At 41.2% G+C, this 26483-nt stretch overlaps 1 protein-coding gene across 1 annotated transcript in view; it reads right to left on the bottom strand.

The window, feature by feature from the left end:
• Nucleotides 1–25620, bottom strand: part of LOC146404780 (uncharacterized) — a 28083-nt gene extending 2463 nt beyond the window's left edge. Inside the window, exon 1 of the mRNA XM_085020124.1 lies at nucleotides 25429–25620. Coding sequence (XP_084876250.1) covers nucleotides 25429–25620 — 192 coding nt within the window. The remainder of the gene's footprint in view (nucleotides 1–25428) is intronic.
• Between the last annotated feature and the right edge of the window lie 863 nt (nucleotides 25621–26483).

Here is a 26483-nt window from a genome sequence, read left to right as displayed (position 1 = left end):
ATGATTTATATATATAATGGTGTATATAAAGCTTTTCAGGGTTAGATGTAGTGTAAAAAGTAATGACTTTATTACCTCTGAAAGGTTCTGTGGTTCACATTTAACAGTCTTCTGAATTACAATTCATTACACAATTGTGTGCTCTCTAAAACCGGCACCCTATCAGGGCAGCTATCTGTGGTTATTTCCAATAAATAACTGGCAACATTTCATTGATTTTCTTTTTTAAAAAAATCATAGGAAATTAAGCACTTAGTTAGAAGTAGGTCTGCTATGTTATTGCACTTGTTTCAGATTCCAGGGTGTTCCTTCCGAAACCACATCTTAAAACATACATTTAAAACCTGGTTGTGCAGCTGCTTTCCCTGGGTGCCCGTGGAGAGGTAAGCAGCAACATTTCCACCATTAACATATATTTAATTTCACCATCATAAAATGCTCAGAGTGAAATAGGAACTGCCCTCCACTCCCGCCCCTCCCCCAGCCTGATTTCACTCAGTTCAGAAAACCAGGGCTGTGTATTGGCATTTGATCCTTCCTCGTCGCGGACCCCCCACTCGCGGTCCCTCCTGCCCTCCCCTAAGAGTGACCTCCCCTCCCTCATTGCTGTTAGATGCTCGCTAAAGCGCCCAAAAGTGGGGGAGGGGGAAGGTTTGTATATGTGTTTAAAGAAATAAAAATGTGTTGTTTTTTTAAGAACTTTGAAAATATTACATAAGTATTGATTGATGATGCAGGTGGGTTTGTAGAGAGGTGAAAGGTCACTTTAAACGCGCACACTTAGATATATAATACGTGTATTTACCTTTCCAAAAGTAGCTTTTAGAAAGTAATAAATTATGACAAGGTTAAAATTATATTCTAGCCATTCAGTTAACTTCTTTTGGAGCAGTAGAACCTTGGCTGATTCCATTGAGGGGCTAATTACGCTCCGTGGGCTCGTTCCCAAACCTTTGGTGACGACACTGCGTGTAAACTCCAGGCCAACAGACGACCCCTCCCCTCCCCTCCTCCCCTTTTCTATCTTGCCCGCGGAGGAGACTCCCCAGGACTTCCTGCAGTATATATTCTGCCTCTGATCTCCGTACTTAATAGCCAAGTCCTGGTTTATGCTTTATAATGTGTTGACAAGTTTTCTAACAGACTTTCTGAAATAATGCACATATATTCACGTCGGTTAGAAACCCACCGTATTTTTAGAGTCGAGTAGATCTATACCCTAATGCAGTGAGAGAGTGTAAATCATAGAGGATTTCATAGTCCTTTCAGTAGTTTTCGGTATGAAGTATGAGCCGCGTGGCCTCCAGACGTAACCTTTTAGAAAAAAAGACAGTGCTTTTATTTTATGGTGTAAAGTGCTTTTAGCTCCAGGGCTCTGAACGTGAATGTGGTCAACAAACAGCTCCAAGAGAGAGACTTAATACAGTCCCAGCCCTCGTGCGGAGGATCGCCAGGCGCGGGGGACTCGGGCAGAGCTGGAGAATGAAGGGTTAAAAGGTCGGTCTCGATGGAAACTACAAAATTAAAATAAAATATTCACTGTCTGCCTTCAGCGGCAAACACCTTTATGGATTTAAACAAATTAACGATTGAATGAATGGTTAATACAATCACTTCCACCTTGCTTTTTCCTAAAGGCAATTCAGAAAATAGAGAATGGGCAGTCATATTGATAAAAATAAAACTTAGGTTCGGATTCATCACTTGGCATAAGTTTCGGGGTCTTAAGGATGGGAGTCTTAGGATATTAAGACAAAGGAGGGATTAATTTTAAAAAGAAAGAAGGGTTGTGCTTGAGGGTGTGGGCACCCAAATTGAAAGGTGAGCATGAGGGCCACAGCCCCCTCCTCCCCAGCCTCCCCCAGCCCCTACCCCCTTATAACTTTTCTTCTGCTGTTCCCAGTATGATCCAGAGGCTGGGACCTAAGGAGGCCCCTGGAGGGCAGTGTCTGCACCTGCTAAGGCACAGACTTCCCCCAGGGAGGTTCCCAGGGAAACAGTCTGGCATTTCTCAGAGGTTCTCTGGGTGTTTAGCTGGCCCGCAGGCTACTTACTTCATATACCTGGATGGACCTGCCCCCCACTCCCACAAAAAAAGAAAAAGAAAGAAGGAAGGAAGGAGAAAGGGAGGGAAAGTATGAAGTAAAAAGCTGAATTTGTTCTTGAAAAGTCTATACGTACCTCTAGATTGGGCTCCTGTGTGCTGAGTCAATGTGGTGGGGGGGGGCAGTAGTCTCACTACTGAAGTAAGAGGCCCCTTTGAAGACTGCAAGGAGTTCTGGTTGGAACACTGAAATACTAGATTTAGCTCCCTAACAATGACATCAAAGATGCATAGGTGTTAGGTCATGAAGCCAGTCCCAGGGACCGCATTGGAAACATCCAAGTGCCATACTGGGCACACAGTACTTTCTCAATAAATGGTTTTGGGGTGAATAAGTGAATAATACCTATTGCCAGATAAATGAAACCAACATAATCATCCAAATTTTATTAGTTTCCCCCAGAGCCAATAAAGCTTTGATCAGGCAACTCCGTTGTAAGACTACCTTTTAACTTAAAAGTAAGTCCCACCCAGGATAGTGAGCTCAAAAAGATAACCACAAAGAACCGAACAGCTGGACAATTAGGAATACAATGCAAGATATTTTCCTCACCTCCAGCAGACTACATTATCAATTAACTTCCAAATAAACCAGTGTCAAGAACCCAGTATCAAAAGATTCATTTTTTTTTAAATATTGCTTTTTGGGTATATTCAAATCTGGTTTCCCAAATGAGAGCACTTCTAAAGGAAAGAATATACAGTCAGAACAACTAAACATTTAAAATATCTCAAACTTCATTTTCTGTATCCCCCCAATGAATCTTTTGCTTTAGCAAAGGGATAATTTTGTCAATACGTGTTTTTCACACCCAGTCTTAAAAACAAGCTTCACTTATTTGCTTGTTTTTAAGCAAATAAGTGGGGGGGGGGGCTATAAATAAAAGGAAAAGCAACACCACACACACACACACACACACACACACACACACACACACATCTGGTCTGACATTTTGTACAGCAAGTTTCAGCCCAATGTGATTTAAAACAATGTGAGTTAAAAACCTCTTAAAATTTGGGTTTATAATGGAAACGCTGACAGACTCTTAATTATAGCAGCCTTGCCAGACACTGCTATAATGAAATAGTTGTGCTTTCATTACTATAGAGGCACTATAGTTAAGGGTCTGTCAGTGTTTCTATTATAAACCTCAAGTTTAAGAGGTTTATAACTTGGGCTATTTAAATGGCACAGTGTGGAATTCAAGTTATCAGTCCAGATGTGAAGTTGTTTTATAAAAGAATAACTCAGTGGAGGAAGAGCTGTTGGGGATACTCTGTCTCTCTCTGTCTCTCTCTCCCCACCTCTTTCTCTCCCTCCCACCCTCCCTTTCTTCTTCTCTTCCTTACACAACATCACAGAAATTATTTTTACTGCTTTCAGATGGTCTTATTGCCAACTTGTAGCTATGACTTCACTGTCTAAAGGAAATTTTATAGGCAGTTAGTCCTTTATTTGGACAAGTACTTTTTGCCATTGTTATAAGTTTTTACTAGTTTCTTATCCTGGAATACATATACACAACACACACACAAACTAAAAACAAGCAAACAAACAAACAAATCAACACTATGTTGAAGAATGCAACCTCATACACATACTCAGAGGTACACAGTCTGTGTCACATTCTGATGAAAAAGTATAAGATTACCAAAGAGAAATAAAGTACCTGAGATCTTCTTTATCTTGTCTATCAACTGTATGATAAAAATAAGAAGTATTACTATTTTATTTCAACAATTTGTAGCTTTCTTGAAATTTGGTTTGTTCAGAAAGCAAAAGCTAGCAAGTGCAGTCAGCACTGGACTATCCAAGGACCCTACAGAGATACCATATATGTCTCTCCTTGACTTTGTTGGCAGATGGGTGGAGAATTTATCTTGGATGATCTAATGAACCAGAATTGTGAAATATGTTCTATTAACCTGGTATACCATCACCACGATATGTAATGTTTGTTAGTATGATGTGGCTGATGTTGATTCTAACATAAGGAAAATAAGGATGGTGGTGATGATGTCGGCAGTGATCATGGTGATGGCAGTAGTGGTGATGGAGGTGACGATGATGGTGGTGGAGATGGTGCTGATGGTGGAGGCTGAAGATAGGGGTGGGGGTGGTTTCCCTCGTTAACACACCCATCAGCGAGCAGTAGAAATCGGATGAAAGATGAAGCTGAAAACCTCAAACCCTTGCTTCTCCAACTCTTATCCCTTTGAGAAAGGCTTTCCATAAAGATGAGGTGGTAGATGGGCTAAAATGAAGTTCTCAAGTACATGCTGCTCTGGGGTCCTCCTACACACCCCAAGATGTGGCCCTGGCTGAGTATTTTTGGCAGATCCCTAAGGTCACTGACTTCACACAGAAAAAGACCCACCAGGAACTATGCAACAACCATATCTGCCTTTAGAAACCTTTTCACTTCCAGAAGGAGAGCAATTCCTTTCCTCTGTTCTGACTCAAATCAGACCACCAAATTAGGTCAGCAAGGACCATACGGCCTTGATCATTCTCACTTCACAGTAGTTTTAGTTGTTTTCCTCTCAAATTAGCTAGGTGACAAAAGAGAAGCAGTCATCAAAACATGTCACCAGGCACAAGTTCCTTTTCTGACAGTGTCTCATAAACCCCACAAACACCTAGTCCCATGACCACTCTAGATGTGTGCCAATCAACCCAGAGACCACTGACGAGCTGGGCCTATTCTGGTCCTTTTTCCAGAAATTAAGACACCTTTTTTTTCCCCCTGATAATCATCAGTATTTTTTTTCCCTACCAAATTCAGCAAAGGAAACTTTTCTGATAGAAAATGTCTATTTCCATTTCATCTTTTTTGGCAGCTTGGTAGAAGATAAACAAATCTCTCTAGACCCTCATTCCTGGTTGTATACAATTTGCCTGTTTTCTTTCTCTTAAAAAAAAATTCCTGCACAAGGTCAATTATCTAAGCCTCCAGATTCCTATAAAATGAAGAATCTGGTTCTAAGAATTGTTATTCTTTCTTTATGGAGCACTGTACTGAGCAGACACGAGGCGTGGTTCCTGCTCTTGGATGTCTTTCATTTTTAAGGCACTAAGATACACATACACAGGCACAAGCATGTCACATAAAGTTCACAAGTCACACATGCCAAAACCATACTGATGCATGCTATTATCCTTGCTTTGGGTGGCCCTGGCTTCACATTGCTGATCTGAACAGTTCTAAGCTTTTAGCAAGGGCCAGTTTGAGGAGACACACAGCTCTGGTCACTTCTGACAGCAGTTGGAGAAAGAACTTAGTTTCCCAGAAATGAAAATGGTAAATAATGAGTTTTGGTCGTGGCTATACCTGTGACAATCTATTGTTTTCAGTTTCTTATGACATTAAATAGCTTAACTACTCCTGAGAAATGAGCTTTCTATACCATATTTGTTTTGTAGGCAGTTTTAGAGATTATTTCTAACACCCACTTGTGAATGTATCATGTTTTAAATGACATTGTTTCACTTCCTTAACGCATAGTAGGCATCTAATACATTTGTCAACTCAGGAATGAATTCCACAAATGCATTTTCTATTGCCATTGTAGGGAAAAAGACACAGGTATTTGTGTCTAGTCACTAATAAGTTAAGTATGCATATGATGGAAATTATATTATATCATTTTTAATTAATTAATTGTCTTTTTAGGGCCACACCTGCAGCATATGGAAGTTCCCAGGCTAGGGGGGCCTATACTACAGCCACAGAAACACCATATCCTAGCTGCATCCACAACCTATACCAGATCCTTTAACCCACTGAGCAAGGCCAGGATATCAAACCCTCATCTTCCTGGATGCTATTTGGGTTTTCAACCTGCCGAGTCACAACAGGAATTCCTATTTCACTTTCTTTTCTTTTCTTTTCTTTCTTTTTTTTTTTTTTTTGTCTTTTGACTTTTTAAGGCCGCACCCACAACATATGGAGGTTCCCAGGCTAGGGATCAAATCAGAGCTGTAGCTGCCAGCCTATGCCACAGCCACAGCCACTTTGGACCTACACCACAGCTCACAGCAACAAAACCCTGGATCCATTTAACCTACTGAGCGAGGCCAGGGATCAAACCCACATCGTCATGGATGCTAGTCGGGTTCGTTAACTGCTGAGCCACGATGGGAACTTCCTATTTCACTTTTGAATAGCTAAGAAGTATGGACCCTTTGCATGTGCCATGGGCCTTGCTATTTAACCTAGGCATTATAAACTGCAAGCCTATTTGCAGCAGGTGGAAACAAATGCATGTCTTTCATCACAAAAGCCATTGCCTGACAAGTCCTGGGATGTCAATGGTTATAGGGCAGAGCTTCTGTCCTTTTCATCTTTTTTCCACTTCAGCACAGAGTAGGACATTAGGAAATACTCGGTACATAAATACAGACTTATGAAGTAGACCACTTAGGGTCCCAGGAACCTCAAAATCCTATCCACCATAGATAAGATGTCCCTTTTATTGTCCTCGATTCTCAGATTTTGAAATGCAATAAAATATTCAAACAGCCAAAATCTAAGTACATTGCAACACAGAGTAACACTGAGATTAATTCTGGAGCCTGATTCTCCAGATACTACCTTCTTTAAATATCAAGGCCTGTTCTAGCTGATTCTCATTTGAAAAAGGCAAGGCTTCACAGAGCCTTATAATGGCAACAGCTCGTCTACCATCCCCAAACAGTGATTTTTTTGTGGCCCTGTTCAGGGAACGAGGGAAATATTAATATGTGTTCTTCAAATATGATGTAAAGAGAATCTCAACCCCTTCTTCTCAAAAGATCGAATCTTGAACTCCAAGCTTAATTAGGAGGAAACACAAGATTGGTGGATTTTCAAAACAAATTCGATTTCTGAAAGTAAACATGAGGGGGTGGGGAAGCAAATATGTGAATTGTTTGAATATTAGGCACATAAAGGGGGTTTTGCTCAAGTTTGTAGATCTTTTTTTGCATCTGTGGATTTAAAGATTGTAGAAAATTTTTAAATATGCTCATTTTAAAACATATGTTTTACAGGAAGTAAACTCTCCTTAATGAGAACTTGTAACTCATTTTTTTCTTTTATTTTAGCATAAATAAATCAAACTGAGAAGCAGTCTCATACCAAAAAGAACTTTTTTTCTTTTAATTGATAAGATGTTAGCTTTAGTAACATCTTTAGAATTCCAGGCTGGATTGTTGTATTTCCACTGATCTTCACTTGTAAAGGTTTCAGTCTCTTAATTTAACAACGAGAAAATATGAAATGCTGAGCCCAAGCCTATGTTTTCAGATATTTTACCCTCAGTAAGATTGATATGCTATCTGGTTTATAGAAACGTTACACATTAATACATTTCTGAGCAATGCTAAAAAGTTGTGATTCATTACTTCCAACTTTTAAATATTCTAGAAGGAAGAAGCTTTTCATTCTTGGGAGTGGAAGGGGGCAGAAAAGCTCCTGATTTTAGGTGGTATCTTTTCTTCATTTTTTAGGGCCAAGAGATTGACCAGCCGCAAGGAAATAATATAAATCCTCAGGTATACATTGTTTTCAACACGATAACAAAGGCCTAAACGTTGTGAATAAACTTGCGCTGAAATAATAAGATGATGGCAGTAATTATTTTAATGAGAATTTCCCTAGCCAGAATAACAAACAGATACATCCCCTAATGTTACACTGAAAGGTAGTGCATAAGTACACATATTGCTGTGGTGACTAATGTGTGATAAGAGAATCCTTCTGCTCACAGTTTGGGCATTTATGTCACCACATATTATTGATAGCACATATTACTTTTACTACCCGGTGTCTTTATTATGTAAAATCTAATTGCAGGAAAAATTATTTTCATCCCCTTGATTTTGATAGGCATTTCCACAGAAAGGATGGGATACGGAGAAGGCTGTGCATTGTTGAATTCCACCGTCCCTCAGGATGTTTGCTCATAACAGTTCTATGAGCACTGTACACGCCTTTTAGGAGGGAAGGAAATTAAGGATAATAGATCTGTGAAAAAATAAGGATGAGGTTCTGATGAAGATACAAGGAAACCGGACCACTCGGAAGCTTGAGCCCTCTGATTTCTGCATTCAGGCGTTGCCAACCGCAGAGTGTTTGAACTCTTTCCCTGAACTAAAACCCCTGATGAAATATCACATTAACTGCACCTTGGTCCTGAAGTGGAGATAAGATTAGATTTTTCTGGGTGTAATTTCAAGTATGATGCTACTTTGGTGGAATGCATTTCAAGAGAGCAAGTGGGGTAACAAAAATCTGGCATCCAGAACCAAGCAAGCCTAAGTGTCGGGCCCCTGTACAGTTTCCACAAAGAAGGTCAAAAGGGGCTGAGAGGAAAGGTGTATCAAAGGTATCCTTGAAACTCAGAGCCAATAAAAATGAAACTATTCTCTTCTGAGACCTAATTAACTTTTATATCCAAAGCTACACTGCACATTTGTTCATTGCTTATGACTAGGACTAAAAAAATATATGTGCCATGGAACTAGGCTTTTAAGTGATCTATTGGGTGGCTTTTCCAAGTCTGCAAGGAATATTTTGTTCTTCAGACGCGTTCACTCAATGAATAAGTAAGTCTATGCTAATTTTTTTCTCTCAAAATGTTAAGTATTTTCTTGCATCTATTTTCAAGGAATCAGAGACTTTCTCCTGTAACTTCCAAAATATTCCCTTCAAATCCTAAAACAAAACCAAAACAAAAATGTTCCAGAAACAAATTTCATGCTACCGGCTTTGCAAGGATTAGTCTTCTATTAGAGTCACTGTTCCTATATGATCCTTTTTCATGTTTTAAAGGAGGATACATATTTTTCTGTTACCTTTGCTGACTGTAAAGCAATCACAGGAACCTGCAGGAGGCACCATAAATATGCAAATTTCTGAGAGATAACTGTTTTCAGTGGTTATGCCTTCAAGTAGTCGGGGAAACAGGAGATCCAGAGCTTCCTACTTCCAAGTAATTCGTATGTTGGTAGTGCCCCCTGCTGCAATCACAGGTTGTCCAAGAAAGGGAGGATAAAATTTGGAAGGATTTAGGTCTGGTTAATGTGCAAAAATACCCTCTGCTCCAGCAAGAGCCACACCCAGTTCAGAGTTCCTCTCGCCCATCACAAATTCATGTTAAACACTTTCCTCTGCCTAAAATTGACAAGACCTGCTTTCAGCTCCAAACCTTTAAATATGCAGGTTACATAGAGATAGACTGCTTTTCTCAAAAAAAAAAAAAAAAAAAAGCACAGGATCCAAAACAGTACTTTTAAAGAATGGAATATTTTAAGAATTTTTTAGAGGTTACCTAACAATCATAAATTCTGAGTCAGAAGAATATCATGCTACCCACTAGGACATTAGAGTGGGAAGGGAAAAGTTAAAGTGTTAACAGCGTGTAGAGCATTACTCAGTTTTAAATGGCTTTATTTCTTACAGGAAGATTTTGTGGGCCATTAGCTCATGGTGTGGACTAGACATTTTGATATTCAAAAATAAAATGAAATAAGATAAATAAATGAGATAACCAAGTTAGGAGCCTTGGACAACTGATTGTTGCAGCTCTAACAATTATAGATTTCCATATTAAGACTTGGGGAGTGGGGTTGACAGAACAGAATAACATGATATAATTCAGACCTGTGCCGGTCTATCGAATACATAATATGCATTTTTAAACTGCCTGAATATATATTCACATGACAGAATCTAATGGGTTTAAGGGGAGCCCTTGTTCTTGATCAAATCATAGAAACTGTTGTAAACTTGTCTATCACATCAGATCACATACACTTCTATTAAAATTGTTTTTGTCTTCTTGTTTAGCTACTACTAGAGTCTGAACAGATAAAGGAAATTAAACCTTTTTTTAAAAAGCTCAGTTAGGTATCAGAAACTCTAGACAGGGCCACCAAAGCAAGGCCTATGCCATAGCCACGCTTCACTTTTTCTGCTGGACCCTCCCCAGTCTTTCTCAGTGGCCCAAGCCCCCCACCTCCACCCCCCACCCCCATGTGAGTTTTGCCGTTTTTTAATATCAGTTTCAGAAAGGTAAGCTCTCTCCCAGTGTAAACATCTCAGTGGCTACATATTAGAGTTTGAATTTCAACTTAGCTGCACACCTCATTTCCATATTCAGATCTTCGCAGCTAGAGCAAAGTAGAGGACTGAGAAATTACCTACATAATTTCAGTAAAGAGCCTGCCTTTATCCGCATTATCCAGGAACCTTGTATCCCTGTCTGTAGAGCCCAGACCTGAGAGCCTGCAAGGAGAGAGAGGGAAGGGAACGGCTGGCTACTAGTTTCCAGGCAGAACTAATTAGAAATGGATCTTGACATTAAAGGTATCTCTCTTTTCCTCACTCAAAACTTAAACAAGCTCCCATTACTCCACATGATGATGAGAATTTTTAAACTCCCCTGCTCTGGGTTTTATTGCCACAGAAGGTGAACTGTTAGAAAAAGAAAACCAGTGCACAAAACAGCAGTTGGGAATTGAAGCTCCATTTTTCCAGAACCCCTGCCATATATGTTCTGTCACTCACCTTCTAGACACTCAGTACAACCATTCAATCTATTGAATCAAGAGACTGTTTGATCTTATCTGCATCTGTGAGCTGACTGTCAACCTGCTTAGGCTGCATATTAAATCATCTATAGTAGCTGTATCAAGCTGAGATGATCTGTTAATTCTAAATTTATTAACCCTTGGAGTGCAGTCATCATGTTTAATCTAGTGTAGCCCGCATTTATTTTACAAGACTAAATCCTTCTTTAAGATATGGCCGTGCTGTAGGTTAAAAACAGCTAATGTGGGTTTCATTATGATAATTGGGGGAAGACGGTCTGAAAAATGCTAGTGTGACTACCCTAACAGGCAATATATGTATGTCTGGTCCCAGGCACTCTCCTAGGCTGGCGTTTGCCTGTGGGATGAAATTTACTCCAGAAACAGTTCTGTTTCTAAAAAGAATGCAAGAGGAAAAAGAGGAAGGGAGAGAGGAGGGAAAAGAGCAAGGCCTCTGACAGATTCCCAATGGTCCAAAACCAGAAAGACTGATTCCCAAGGCACTGTCAACCCCCAGTGTAATGCCTGAGGGATGAATTTCCGGAGGCACGTACCTGGTGAAAGATGCTAACAAAATTCCTTAAGTGAGTCAAACTTCTTGATCAATAAAGATCACCTATTTCTGGATTGAGTAGGTTTTTTTCACCCCCCTCCCCACCAAAGAATTCCAAGCAACTCAAAATATAAGGTAGACCTGCTAAAAAGAGAAAACCACGTTCATTTAATATGTTAATCTGGCCTTCAGACAAAAATAAAAAAAGATATCCATCTCGTCTACTTGCCCATTACTGATGTTATCAACATATTCATAGCTTTTCTTTCAGACACAAACTGCTAGGCATGCTCCCTTTTTTGGTAACCACGTGCCTGATATCTCTCTAATGTAGCCTAATAACAATTTTAGCATTCAGATGAAGCGATTTCATTCTGTGACTGCCTTTTCTATTAGATTTGATTTTGAGAAGCCCCAGTGGGTGCCTTCGAGGCAGAGATCTATCTGTGAGGCTGCTACCGACTCAATAGCAGCCTGGGCTAACCTTGACCTTTCCCGAGACCCCGCTCCATCTGGTGCCAGCCTGCTTTCCACCCCCCACCCCCCCTTTCTTGCTTCATAGTCAACATTGATCAAGGCAGAACGGAGCGCCTCGTCTCCTGGAAGGGCTGGGCAGGCTCAGGAGGACAGCACATTTCAGTATATGGAAATGATCAAGCTTCTTATGCAATCATAAATCTACATAGGAGTCTTGTGATTTGATATTTCATTCACCTCCAAAGATTTTTTTTCTCCCTCCCAACAGGGATTTATAAGCTCTGTAAGAGCTCCCGGACAACGGCTTTCCCCAACACCTGGAAATTATCAAGCTTGCTGCTTGCTGAATGATGCTAACAGCTCTAATGCTGCAAATTCATTTTTAACAACTCACTGGCTTTTATCTAGGATTTGCGTGTGTGTGTGTGTGTGTGTGTGTGTTTACGCCTTTCTTTAAGAAAAATCTACCGAAGCAACGGATAGTACCAAAGACACCAAAATAAAATCTGACTTGAATATCCTACATCTCCACACCCATCCTCATTATGTATTTGCAGATAGATTTTTCCATCTCTATATTCTGTTCTCTTTCTTAACCGCTTAAGAGGGGGGAGAGATAGAGAGGGAAAGAGGAGAGTGAGGGAAAAGGGAGAAAAGGAGAGAGGAGAGGGAGATGGAAAGATGCCAGAGAGAGGTAACTGGATGTAACACTTGAATGGAGCTTGAAACCTACCTCTCCCCTCCCCAGGCCACATTCCTTCTTTCCCAAAGACCCACACCAATGTCTCCTTCTCCAAATCACCCACTACAGTACACAGATGCCTCCTCTGCCTCACACTCTTTCTTTTCTCTTCTATCTGTTTCAGGGGCTGGGTGGTAAAGAGGCTGACTGAGGGGGAGTCACGTGGGCAGCCCGTGGGCAGCGGCGGCAGCAGCTCAAAAGAAATTGACTGACTGGCCGCTTGGGCGCATTTCAATATATGGAAATGACCAGAGGCTTCTGCAATAAATCAGCACTCAACACTTTGTCATTTTTCTAGTTCTGCTTCATTTTCCTATTTTCCTCTTCTCCTCACAGAAGCCTCATTTCTTGCCTTTTACCCTGCCGCGTCTCTTCCCACCTCCAACCCCCACCCTCTCCAAATCTGGTCCCATCACCGCCAAACTCCCCCCCCTTTCTGTTCTCTGGCTCCCCTGTAATTGGAAACATCCGGTCGAGAGCGATTCTTTTCTTTTCTTTCCCTTAATTTTTTTTTTTTTCTTACAAAATCGGGCAGTGTTTGCTGCCGTGCCTCAGATTTCCTCCGACCAGAGGAGCCCGGGATGCGCTCACTTAATCCCCAGGACGAGGAACTCAAACCCCTTGTGATGAAGAAAAAAGAAAAAGACCGCGGTCCTCATTTCACCTCTCCCCATCCCAGCTCCCGCTCCTACCCTGGAGGAGTTCCCTTAGCAAACTTAAAAGAATATCAGAAGCAACTCGTGCTATGAAATGCCCAGGACTGCGCTGGGTGTGTAGCCAGAGAAAAGGGAGGGACGTAGTGGGAATCTAATGGTTTTGCGGGGACCTGCTTTTCTTTTGCAGATCCTCTGGTGCCCTCCACCTAACCCTGCTACTGTGCCTCGGGTCTTTTTTTAACTAAAGCTGCGCGTTCCTGCAATCTGCAAATACTCTGGATGTTTCTCGGTATCTCCACGCAGCCTGAATTTCGTGGCGCGTGCAAAAAAGCGAAATTAACAAAACCCATCACCGCGCTGTTGGGTTTTTTGGTTTTGTTTTTAAGTTCCGTGTAGAAGCAAACATTACCTAGCTTCTTCCTCCATCCTTTCTCCCTGCTCCTACTTGAGATTTCTAATCTTTCAACTTGGGTCTCTCTTGTCGACTGGGCAGCCTCTCTTTTTTCTTTCGCTTGGATCTGGGAACAATAGGCATGTAAAGGGTCAGTGGGCATCACCCTATAAAGCTCAGAACCTAATTAATTTTATTAAAGGAGGATCTGTTTATGCAATATGACAGCCTGGGGGAATTAACCATTTGAGGACGCAGACGCTGTTCAGACACCAGAGATTCCCAGCTCACATCGTAAGCTTGTGTATACTTCCTGCCCCTTTTGATCCTGGGCAGCACGGTAATCCGGGTCTGGTTTTTTGTTTGACCTTGTGAAGAGCTCGTTTAAATTCCGGGGTTCTGCACAATTCGAGGGACACCCAGAAAATCCACAGATTCCTATTACCAAGCGCCCACCCATTCACAGTTTGTTTGCAGTGACAGCTCAAAAGGTCTTACTATGGGGATGGGGGGGGTTGAACCTCTCACTTGTCCTAAAGTGGATATTTGTTGCTTGCAAAATTCTACTTGGAAATCACATTGTGTGAAATCCAATGTTCCAATGTTACGGGAAAATGTAACCGTTTTTAAGTTATTTTTTTCCCCTGCCACTCTGGTAATTTGAAATACATTTTTAATAACCACTGGAAAAAAACAATAGTTCAGACATATTGTTCTTTGACTTAATATCCCTATGTATTCCTTAATTGCCAAAAACAAAGTTTATTTCACTTACAAGGGCTAACTTTATATCTCCTAGGAATTCTAATGTCATAGTTGTTTTTTTTTTTATCATCACCTTGGATTTTGTTCAACAGGGATCTAGAAATGTATAGCATATGTATAGAAATAGATATGATAAAATATTCAAGAGCTCTCTGAAGGAAAATGTGCTTGAAAATAACCCCCTCTTTTATGGAATTTGTTTTGATTTAGATCTATAGATAGTAAAAAGAATGAAAGAAACTGTGAATTACACTGAATATAAGATGTTTATCACTTTAATATTACACTTCCTAGCTTCCATATTACAGAGCTTTAGAATACTCCCCAAACTTTCAGATTGAAGCTCTGCCTTGTACGATCTGAGGTTTGTCTGGAAAGACCTGCCAGCACATGCCAGCTAAAAATGAGTGTCAATTAATAATAATAAAAAAAAAAGCTCCCTTATTTCTACACTCATGTAATTTAACAGGTTTGCAGAGGAACATAGGATGACAACAGTTGTGAGAACATTCCAATATATGCAGTTCTAACAGCTTTCATTCTAAGACGCCAAACCTTCTTAAAATAGAATGGCTTAACATTTCTTTTTTATATTAAAAGTCCAATCTACATTTCACATAAAATGTTTTTTATCACAAAAATATTTGTCTCTAACAAAATGCACTTTTTGTTCTACCAAAAAAGCAAACATCTTGAAACAGATTCTCCCAGCTTTTTACAGCTCCCCATTGCAATTTTCTGTACTATCCTCAACTGCCCCCCTCCCCCATATGAGATACTTTGAACACTGGAATAAAAATAATGACAATTGAAATACTGAACTGGAGTGCTCTGTTTCCCAATATTGCCAACCAAAATCTCTAATTCTTAAAACTGCTCTCTGATGGAACAAGGCAAATTGGGGAACTTACACTGATATTTCTAAGTGCAGTTTGTTGTTTTAAAAACATATTGTACTGATTAATAAAAATGTGAAATAATTTGAGTTACAAATTTTGAACTACAAATCGCCATCTGCTCAAATGGGGAAAAACCAAAAATTGCCGAATATATTTTCTCACCTCTTTTTTTCATGATAACATAAACAACATTCCTGAATAATTAAAAAAAGAAACTGACTACACTTAATGCATTTTTATAGTTCAACAACTGCTTGGTGAGTCCACCTTCTCAAACGTGCAATTATTTTTTTTTCCTAATTACTTACATATGTTCTATCAGAAGATGCAGGTTCTAGTGCTTTTCCTGTGTATTGCACAAATCTGTTTAGTTCTGTCTGCTAGACTGTAAGCCCCTAGATTGATATGGTAAAGTAGTCTGACCACAATGTGCAGTTACCCCAACTTGGTCATAGGTGTCAGCAAGCTTAGAGACCTGCAAGAGCACTCAGAGTATCTTCTGAGGGTGGGAAGAAATTTTTTTAATTCCTGTGAACCCAGCTTTGGAAGAAAAAAGCACAATCCCTCAAATAGCTATATAGATACAAAGCGGTATGAGAAACAATTTAGCCATCATTTGTGGGAAGGTACATCTGCCATTCATGGCTATTGAAAACAGTTATTGTGGCAAACAGGACCCAGCAGAGTTTACTACTCCACCAGCAGAAACAGTGAAAAATTATCTAGGTGGTACCAAGTTGTTGGTATTCAAGCAAGGAAGGGCATAAGTCAGGAGTCATCAGTGCAGGGAGTCTAATGAGAGATCTAATACAGAGTTGAATGGACTGCTTTTTAAACCATATTTGAGGCTCAGACATGAGAGATAAGTACGTTGCTTTTTAATCATCCTGAGAATAAAGAAATACAGTTCTGTTCAGTTAATCAGAGAATAGTATGATGCATTTTTTCTTTCCTTTTTGTTTTTTCTTTTTTTAAAGCCTAACTGTTTTGGGGGTAGTGGTACTCCATTTTTGTTTTTGTTTTTTTCTGTAGAAAAGACATTTGAAACCGTGATCAAATAGCTAAAACGTGGAGTTTCTGTATGGCACAGAGGGAGTTCCTGTGCAGCATTGTCACTACAGTGGCTCAGGTCGCTGCTGTGGTATAGGTTCCATCCTTGGTCTAGGAGCTTTCACCCCCCAAAAAGCTAGGAGTTCCCGTTGTGGCTCTGGGGGTTAAGAGCCCAACTAGTATCCATGAGGATACAGGATCAATACCTGGCCTCACTCAGTGGCTTAAAGGATCTGGTATTGCTGAAAACAGTGGTATAGGTCACAAATGCCACTCAGATCTGTCATTTCTGTGGCTGGGACATAGGCCAGCAGCTCCAATTCGACCCCTGGCCTGGGAACTTCCATATGCCCTGGGTGCAGACCTAGAAAGACATTTTTTAAAAAAGCTAAAACTTCACAGTTTATGTCTGCATTGATGAAGCTATGTCAAGAGAGGGAAGAGTGGGCCACATCACGCCATGCACTCATGCCCACCACTATCCCTGTCCCAGTTTCAGTGCAGGCATAAGTTAGGGTGCCACTTCCCTGGCCCTGGGAAGGGTGAGGAAGTTGCTTTCCTCAGGTTGGAATGGGGTAGAGGGGAATGAAGAAATGGCTGAAAAATGCCTCCAGATGACCCTAAAAGTCAGCTGCTTTCACTCTTTCCACTCAAAGTGTAATTCCTTGAACATGGCAGCTGTTGCGTTTTTTGTTTCGCTTTGCCTTTAATTCATAGCCAATCTTTCTAATTTACAGAATATTGAATACCATGCATAATGTGGAGTGGGCGAGCCTTTTGTTTAGAGTCAATACAATGCCAGTTGCTTTTGAGTGTCTGCCACACCCAGGAACCTATACCAGGTGTGGAGGAGTCTTAAAAAAAAAAAAATTCCATGTCCCCATGTTATCAAGTGGTTCACAGACCAAAGGAGGAACTTACACATACACCTGGCTACAAAATCAATCAGACTGGGAATAGGAAATAAAGACGAGAACAAGAAGCCACCCCAAAGCAGGTGATTCCTCAACTGCTGAGGATGGATGAGTTGGGTTTTGCTAGGTGGGACGATGTGGGAGGAGCACTCAGTGGAAAGAATGACCTGACCAGGCACAAGAACAGACTTGGCGAGTTTGGGGCCCGGCGCAGCTAAAGTATAGAGTAGTGGGAAGATGTCTGGAAAGAGAAGCTGGGTAAGTTTGGGAAGGGCCTCTAAGGTCAGGCTTCAGAATCTTGACCAATGCTGCAAGCCTTGGAAAACCCTTTGAGGTTTCTGAGTAAGGAATGTAACACACTCTTCAGAAAAATGAAACCTGGAGGCAATTTGGAGGAGTGTTTGAAGCAAGTTGTCCTCTGCCAATCAACCTAGTTTTCTGACCACCCATCTTCAGAAGAAGCCATCAGTGACAATGATGGGACTTGGACCTTAGTAGGCCTCCATAACTGAAGATGATGCTCCCAACAGTGATTTTGATTTGCATGCACAGGATGACGGACGTTCAGAATCTTCACATATATAAATCTGTTCATCGAATTCTTCTGTATTTGAAATTTTTATGTCTAAGAATCTAATTTGTCTTTCCCTGTGTGAATCCCAAACATTTTTACTGCCAACCCTTACCTCTTCTCTTGATCCAGTATGCCAAAAGGTAAGACCCAAACGCATGAAGGAAATCTCTTTTTTCTACCTTTTAAGAATAAACGCTTAAAGATGTCTAAGCCTCATATCACTCAGCATCTACCACGTACACAGCCTTTTGCTGAATCTTCTTTCCAAAAAAAAGAACGCAAACACAAATATTAAGAAAACAGGGATACATAATACATGCTATTATAAATTTCCAAAAATTACCTGAAATCAAATAACTGAGGAGTAGCACTTGATCTGTTCACCAGTTGGATGGTGATCTCACTTTTTAGCACAACGCTCCTAGTACAGCAAAGCTAAGTTCTGTAAATTAAAAACCCTTTAAAATTAGATTCTGTCTTTACAGGGCTGGAGAGACCAATTTATAGAAATTTGACTACGAGGTTTCATGGCTTTTGTTTTACTTCTCTAGTTCTACCCAGTAGAAAATAACAGTATGAAAAATGGGACACCATGCTGCATTCCAAATAGCCTTCTGCTAATTAGAAAATTACCCTGTATCATTGTAAGGGCTGCCAGCATTGTTTTAATATGGGTCTGCTAATATTCCATTCTGAAGGCCCTAATTTAAAAATCTCCTATCTTGGCTGCTAAAATCACTGCAGGCTGAACCTTGTCAAAAAGGAGGAGACTTTGTTTTCCAGTCCTGGACATGGAGCATAATGCTGTCATTTTAAAATGCCTGGAGTGTGTGTGTGTGTGTGTGTGTGTGTGTGTGTGTGTGTGTGTGTGTGTGGAGGTGGGTGGGAGGGGGGAGACAAGAAAATTGTCTTTAAATGCTTTTCTTTCAGCACACCTTAGCTGTGATCCCAGATCAGAACCTAGTTCTCTTGAGAATGAAACATGCTTTGACATTTTTAGTGAGGAAAATCTCAAGTAACCCATATGGATTTCTCCCCCAGAATCTAGCTAAAATATAGATTTATAGGTGATTTAAACAAAGAAGTTTCTATTGTAACATTTACCATTATTATCTGTTTCTCTGTTAAATTATTTGTTTTGGTTTAAAATAAATCTACTCTTAATAACAACGAGCAAAAATGTGGGCCTCAGTTACATAAACACATATGTATATGTGTATCAGCAAATTTAACATAATATAGAGAAGTATACAGTATGTCCACTTTGATACCAAAAGTGAACACTTATGATCTGACTTCAGAAAAATGCTTGGAAAAATCAAAGAATCATCCATAATTCCATTTTTAACTATTCCATTGTGACTTGGTATTATTTTTACATGTTTCCCTACTTCAAATATCAGATAGTAAAAGACTTCATTCGTCTTCCATATCACACATATAGTGTCAAGGCCAAATGCAGAAAGAGCATAACATAAGAAAGCATTCAGCCTGAACCCTAAAACATCAGGTTTCATTTTATCCATACGTTTGGGGTTTGATTTTAATGCAGATTGGTGTATGCCTATGATATTACTCAAAAGAAGTGCTACTTATAAAAAGCGATATCCCTTGGCAACAATTTAACTCAGAAAATTAGTCTTGGTCTTGTCTTTTTCTTTTTTGCTAGCTGCACTTTGAAAAGTGATATATATTTTAGGCTACTTCTATTTAAATGTAAAAACTGATTAATCCCTTGAGTTATTCTTATTTAAATTACAGACCCATAAGCGTTGCCTGTCAATGTTGGCAAAAATTAAAAGTATCAACTTAAAATTTAAACGCATCTCTAAGAAGCAAGTTGACTAGTTTACAGGATGTGGCAATTTGAGTATGATGACTACTTGGAGCTCCGTAAGCATTCATTAGTTTAGTTTCCTCCTGTTAGCTTGCAATAAAAATAATAATATTTGCCATTTAATAGAGGCTTTTCGCCCTCAAAGTGCTTTACAGGCATCAAGTGGTTTATTTATTAATAATCTATGTTTCTGCTTAATAAACTAGATTTCAATTTACAATCAAAGAGAAAATTAGGAAGTGTTCTGCACGTGATAAGTAAAAGGAGTTGCTAACGGACTATCAAATGACATATTTATTTTGCCCTGCCATTATTTTTAAATAACTTTCTGCTAGCCAATGAAAAATTCTGAGGTTCCGGGCAATGAGATATTGATGTCTGTTTCCAGGCTTGTTTTTCTGATTTTGGAGGAAGTACATTATTTTCAAAGTTTTTAGCCCTCAATTTATTCATGCAGAAGGAAACCGGGTGTTAGATACTACAGATTAGACACCAAAGAGATTTCTTTTCATTGGTGTTTATCAGAACACATCAACAGCTCTGTGCTGGAAAGACAGAGTTCCCAGAAGTCCTAGGGTGTCAGCTCAGAGGCCCTCGGTGGGTTCTGTTCAGCGTAGGAAATGTAAGCATATATTTTAAAGACCCAAAGCTTCTAGGACATTTGAATTTTGCCTCTTGGGCTTTGGCTTCCGGACAGTGAGGGGGTGAGGGCAGAGGTTAGCATAGCTCCTCGGCTGATGACCCCTAGCGGGGAAGTCAAACTGGCCTGGCAGTGATGTGGGGATTTTAAATGACATCCATAGACTCAGACATTTCAAATTCACCTTCTCTTCTCAAGATATGCTGATCCCTAAAAACAAGGGGTTAGTTGGAACTACTTATGCCTCCATTTTGAGTTTACCATCCAGAGTTCTCATAAGGAACACCTGAAACGTTCAAAGGTTTCCTGGAAATTTCCTTTGAGGAGGCACAGCATAAAAAGTAGGCACAAACTGTTTTCATAGAGGTGTACATGGCTCACCATTGCGCACCTTAAGTATATAAATATACAGACCATCAGACAGCCCAGCACACTGGGACAGTCTGCACAGTCTCTGAATGCTTAGGGACAGTTCTGCTAATAGGATATTACTTTAAGCGTGGTGACATTTCACAATTTTTACAGTATCTTCACATATATTCTCTTTCTCAATTAAGCATACTTTCATCGCTCCTCACATTGATTTTGGCTTGTTTGCTCTTTAATATTTTTGTTGTTTCTTCTAACTGATAAGAATAGGATAGTGTAAACATCACCCAGGCATGTTTGCACAATGCTGTCTTGTTGTAATTAAGTGTATTATTCAAAGGTCTCTAAGCGGGTCATAAAAATCTGCTCAGAGCTAAGCACGGAATGTTTGGGTCTGATCCTACAAGTGAATTCTTTGAAATACCGTAAGAACCTGAACTTTGGTCATTTAAAAACAGATACACATGAAACAAACTCAGAAAGATTCAGTTTTACAAAGTGATTGGGTGTACCTCCCACTCTTATTGGTATAAAGAATGGATGTGTTTAAAAGTTAATTTTGGTCTTTTTAAATGGCTGAACAGAAGTGCTTGAGGCAGAAATAGGCCTTGTGATTGGCCTTCAGTTTAAAAGCGCTAATTTCTGCCTTCTGGGTGCCTTGATAACAACGTGTCCCAATCTTTGGCCTCAGAAAGCAACTTGCCAGTGAGAGTGGAGGAGAGGAAGGATGGTGCCACCCCCCTCACCCTGCAGCCTCCCTTCTAAGGCTGGCCAAGGAGGAGGTGGAGAAGGACAACTGGCAAAATCCCTGCAGGCAGGACAGAAACTCCTCCTGACAGAGCCCTCGACAGGGCCTGTGCCCTCATACTCTGGGGCCTGAACACACCTCCCCAGCCCTGTGAATACTGAAGACTAAGTAAGTGAGAGGCTCGCCTCACTCTATAGAAGCCCATTTGCTGCCTCACTCCTCATCTCTTTCCAAAAGCAGCACTCATATAAAAGAGAATTGCAAAGTTGGCTAGGAATGGGAACAAAATTGCAATTCAATTGCTTTTTTTTCCCCATTTTGTAAAAGAATGGCAATAAATTAAATAATCAAAATATTTAGCTGTGTAAACTGGCTTCTGCCACTGGAGCAGGTACTTCTTTTCATGAGGAAGGTTGCTTTACATACCAATAGGTGTTTTTAAAAATTATCTCAATGTCTATTTAGACACACTGTTCCAGAAAGGTCTTCTGGTTTTTTCAGTTGAAATTAATATTTGCTAATAAAAGAACTGTCAGGACTTTGAAGTAAACATTCATTTACGTACCCCAAAGAGCAGAATGTTTCCAGTTTTCATTTGTACAGTGTCCCTTGGCCCCAGTCAGCAACCCAGCCTGGCTGCAGCTCTGGTCAGAACTGGACATCAAGGTCATCAACCTTGGGAATGAAACGTGGGACAGAGACTATCAAATTCATTTTATCAGCCCTGAATCCTCCTGGCAAAACCGAAAACAGTGTGTGGGCTGGATTCTGCATTTACTCTTTACTCGTAAAGTTTAAGGTGTTGGCTTTAAGAATGACTGTTAAAAGGTGACTATACCATAACCCATGAGGATAAGGGGGGCAACTCCAGAGGAAAAACTCAATCTCACACCTACTAAACTTTCATATCTATTTCAGGCATAAAGAGATTCTAAAATTTTGTGGCTTAAAAAAAAAAAAAAAGTTGAGTGAACACAGCAGAAATTGCAATGCTGAGACATTTGAAGGTGGAGACGGGGAAGCACAGATCACAGTGGGGAGTTGACCTGGGTACATCCCCATCAAAAGCCGCAGGTGGGATTATCTGGCAGGAGCGGCCCCCTAAAGGTACCTGGACCTCAAGTTCTCTTCCTGGGCCTTCTCCTCTGCCTCTGCCTCCCTTCCTCAGGAAGGTCTGCACAATAATTGAAAAAAACTGAGATTGTGTAAGACTTTTCGGGGATTACCAAGTCAATTACCGAGAGGGAGAAAAATAAAAGGGAAATAGTTGAGCATCGTGTGCTAGGGCACATTCAATTCAAACAGCTCCCAGGGAGTTACAATTCTTTCTAGAGGGTGAACAGTGGGTGCCTCCAAGTCGCTGGCAAGCCCACAGCAGTTTAAGGTAATATTTTGGTCAGCAGGTGTAGACCCCAAATGAACGGTGGTTTAAGACCTGGATTTCGAGAGGCAGACATGTGCCAAAATTAGAAAAGCATTCTCAGGCTATTATTTAACATTCTACATATGTGAGATACAGAATGAAAGAATGAGAATTATCTTAAAATCCCTGCTAAAGCAGGGCCTGCTTTCTCAAGGCAATCTCAAGCTTTAGTAGTTCAGACAGATTCTCTAGCTGACAATTAATATTAATGGGTAGATTTCACAATGTGGCATTATCACACGGGAGATGGGTGGGCACACCATCTGGGTTTTGGCAGGTATTAGATGTAATCAAAGGGATTACTTGGCTCAGGGAGAAATAGAAAACCTTGGGTTTGTTTAGTCTCTTTCCTCTTTTGTTTGGACGCAGCTCTAGGTGTGCTTAACTATTTTCCCCCTTGTCCTTTATTTGTGGTCAGGAACATCTCTAGGAGCTAAAGAAACAAAACAAAAGGAGATGGACGACCTGCAAGGATTATTTGGATATGGAATCATGGCCCATTTTCCCTTCTCACTAAAAAGTCACCAAATATTTATTGATGCCTACTGTGGGTAAGGAGTTGTATCAGGACACTTCTGTCCACTTTAGTTCAAACAAGACATCAGTGTTTGCGGGTCTGTTTCTGAATACTTTTTTTGGTTTGGCCAGGCCCTAGGCACGCAGAAGTTCCTGGGCCAAGGATTGAATCCATGCCATGATGCTAGATCCTTAACCCCCAAGCCGCCAGGGAACTCCTATTTCTGGATACTTTAGGTTAAAGAGCACACTGAATCTCCAGATAATACAAGATTTCTTGGTCGATCTTTGCTCCCTTGCCTCCGTTTGCCTCCACCCCACATACACATACACACAGACATACATATGCACACAAAAATGTTATTCAGACGATCAAAACGGAGCATCCATCTCAGATTTTGGAAAATAGTTACATAATTGGATTGCTTATTGAAAACATCCAATTAACTAGACCAATGAAACTACAAGGTGTATGTGTTTATTTTCAATAAAAAGAAATAGTAGTGAGGCGTTCCTGTCGTGGCTCAGTGGTTAACAAACCCTACTAGTATCCATGAGGACACAGGTTCATTTCCTGGTCTTGTTCAGTGGGTTGAGGATCCAGTGCTGCCATGAGCTGTGGTGTAGGCTGCAGACTCAGCTCAGATCCCCCATTGCTGTGGCTGTGCTATAGACCAGTGGCTGCAGCTCTGATTCGACCCCTAGCCTGGGAGCCTCCATATGCGTCGGGTGTGGCCCTAAAAAGATAAAAAAGAAAAGGAAAAAAAAAAAAAGAAATGGTAGTCGTTGATTGGTTAACCCCCTTGGAGGAGACAGGTGATTAGGCAGTCCTGAGGTACCAGACCCTTGCTGATTGCTGCTTCAGGTAATTTGGGAGTTTTACATTTAACTGTGCTCTGATGATGACTGAGAAGACAACTTGCAACAGAAGACATTCTGCTCATAAAGAAGCACTTTTAATCCTCTAGCTTCCCTATCCAGGGTGTCTTGCATCCCAGATACTCGCCCTCCTGACCCACAAGACACTGTCTTTGCTTAATAGTTATCAAATGTCCAGGGAAAACAGCAGCGCCATAGCCCCAGCCTCCACTAGCCGGCGATGCAGACGCAGGCCTCCTCTGCCCTTCCTCATGAGCACCCGGGACTGCAGAAGAACCCAAGCTCTGTCAAGGCTGTTTCTGGGTCTGTCGCAGGAAGCCCATCACCTGAGATGTGTGTACCTAGCTATTTAATACATGATGGTGACTATACACACTCCCCTCCCCCCCACAGCCAGTTTTCTCTAAACATAGCTCAGAGCTGGGGCGGTCCCATTCACAAAAGTAGCAAGACATTATAAGGACCCATTTCCTCTTCACCTTTCTTGTGTCACCTTACCCACAGGCAGTTCATCCCCTACTCATCTCCCCAAAGAGCCAAAATAAACTCAGCTGACATGACTTTTTCTTTTTCCTCACCGGGCATTTCCAGGCATCTTTTCAGGTGCAACAGGCACCTGCCTTATGCCTCCATGCTTTATGTGAATTTTTATAAAATTTTGCTGTTAACAACATAACTACATATTCAACGGCCCAGATCAACATGAGCTCTTAAAGCTGCATGTCCAAGAGGGTAGCCATGGACCTATACACCTACACACATGGGAGACAAGGGGCTGTGGAAATTTAAGTTCATTAAAATTAAATACAATGAAAAATTCAGTTCTTCAGCCACACTTCAGGCACTCAGTCGTTACAGGTGGCTAACAGCTACCAAGTCCTGGACATTTATTTCCATCATCACAGAAAGTTCTATTGGACTGCAGGACTAGAGGGTGTGAGGACAGGACAGGAAAGAAGTTTTTCTGGCGCCTGCAGACACAAACCGGCCCCAGGCGCTCATGGTTTCCACTGGAATCTAAATACCAGTGTCTCCTCTGCAGATGTGACACGCAAGTCCTATATCGTTTCAGCTGGGGGGTCAGGGTGGTGGTGAAAATCTTCCACAGTGTGGCATTTGGGGGCAAATTCTTTGCTAAGGGGGTACGGGGATGGGAAGCTTCCTGGTCATGCGTTTAGTCTGTTAGCACTCTGTTGGCACTTCCAGCTTCTTGACCATAACCCAAGCTCACGTGGGATCGAATTGTGGGTTGGGGGCCTGGGTAGGGACTCCTGTGGATGCCCGGCTGGTGCTGCCTGCGCCCAGCATCCTCTCGCCTTCTCCTTTAGCACAAGGGCGGGCAGAGCAGGACAAAGGCTCACGCAGGCAGCAGCTGCCCGGCTCGGCGCGCAGAGGCGGCCGCGGCCACCCGGGGCGCCCGCCGCCTCCGCGGCCCCGCGAGGGAGGCCTGGCGCCCGCCTTTGTCTGCACCGCCGCCGAGGGCCGGGTCCGCAGGAAGCGGGCGCCATCGTGCGGTCGGAGATGGGCACTGCGCCCCCGGAGGCGCGACGCGACCTTCGCGCGGCCAGAGCTGCCCAGTTTGTCGGAATCTTCGCGGAGACCGTGGTGTTACCGCGGGGACTCTGCTTGAATTGCTACGGTGCTTTCTATTAGATATGCTGTGTGTTAGGGAAATAGAGGGCTCCTAATAAAGGCAGCTAAGCCAATGCCGTCAGAAAAATTAGAAGTGGATATACTTCTAATGATTAACAAGTAAAAATACCCAGTAGTCACAATCAGGAATATTTATTAATATAGTTGCTTGCATATGCGTGTAATATCTCTGGAACATCACAAAAGGAACTGATTGCAATACTTACCCTGGTGACCTAAGGGACCCACGTGTCTATGGGAGGAGTGTGAGAGGATGGTTCCTGATTCTTTGGACTTTCTCATATTATATGTACATATTTCCTGTTCAAAATTAAAGCATTTAATAATATAAAGATATGTTTGATGGAATGTGTCTGTGGTGTGTATCAAAATGTTGGTGGAGCCAAAGAGAAGTAAATACATACAGTCATGAAACATGCCAGCTCTCTACCTTCGGGGGACCCTGAGTCTACAGGGACAACCCACCAAGTCCCAGAAATGGAATGAACCATCATTTTTGATGATATTTGGTCAAGCACAGGTTTTCCCAGCTTGAACAACCCTGTTCAGCAGGTGAGGCTCTTGCAGTCTTAGGCGGCAAAATCTGTTTATTGTCCCTTACTTTGTTGACTAAACTCCTCTTATGTGATTTTTGTCTCAGGAAATGCTCGCTGGGGAAGATAAGCAGGAAAGGAGCATTTACCCTATGGCATATATATTTTTTTAAATTTATTTTTAG

The sequence above is a fragment of the Sus scrofa genome, chromosome 3 (assembly GCF_054392235.1).
Source record: "Sus scrofa isolate SSC_HxYL_T2T_F1_AM1 chromosome 3, Sscrofa_HxYL_maternal_Yorkshire_Landrace_v2.0, whole genome shotgun sequence".
Classification (NCBI taxonomy): domain Eukaryota; kingdom Metazoa; phylum Chordata; class Mammalia; order Artiodactyla; family Suidae; genus Sus; species Sus scrofa.
Note: the sequence above shows the minus strand (reverse complement) of the source record. Positions and strands in the feature narration are given on the sequence as shown.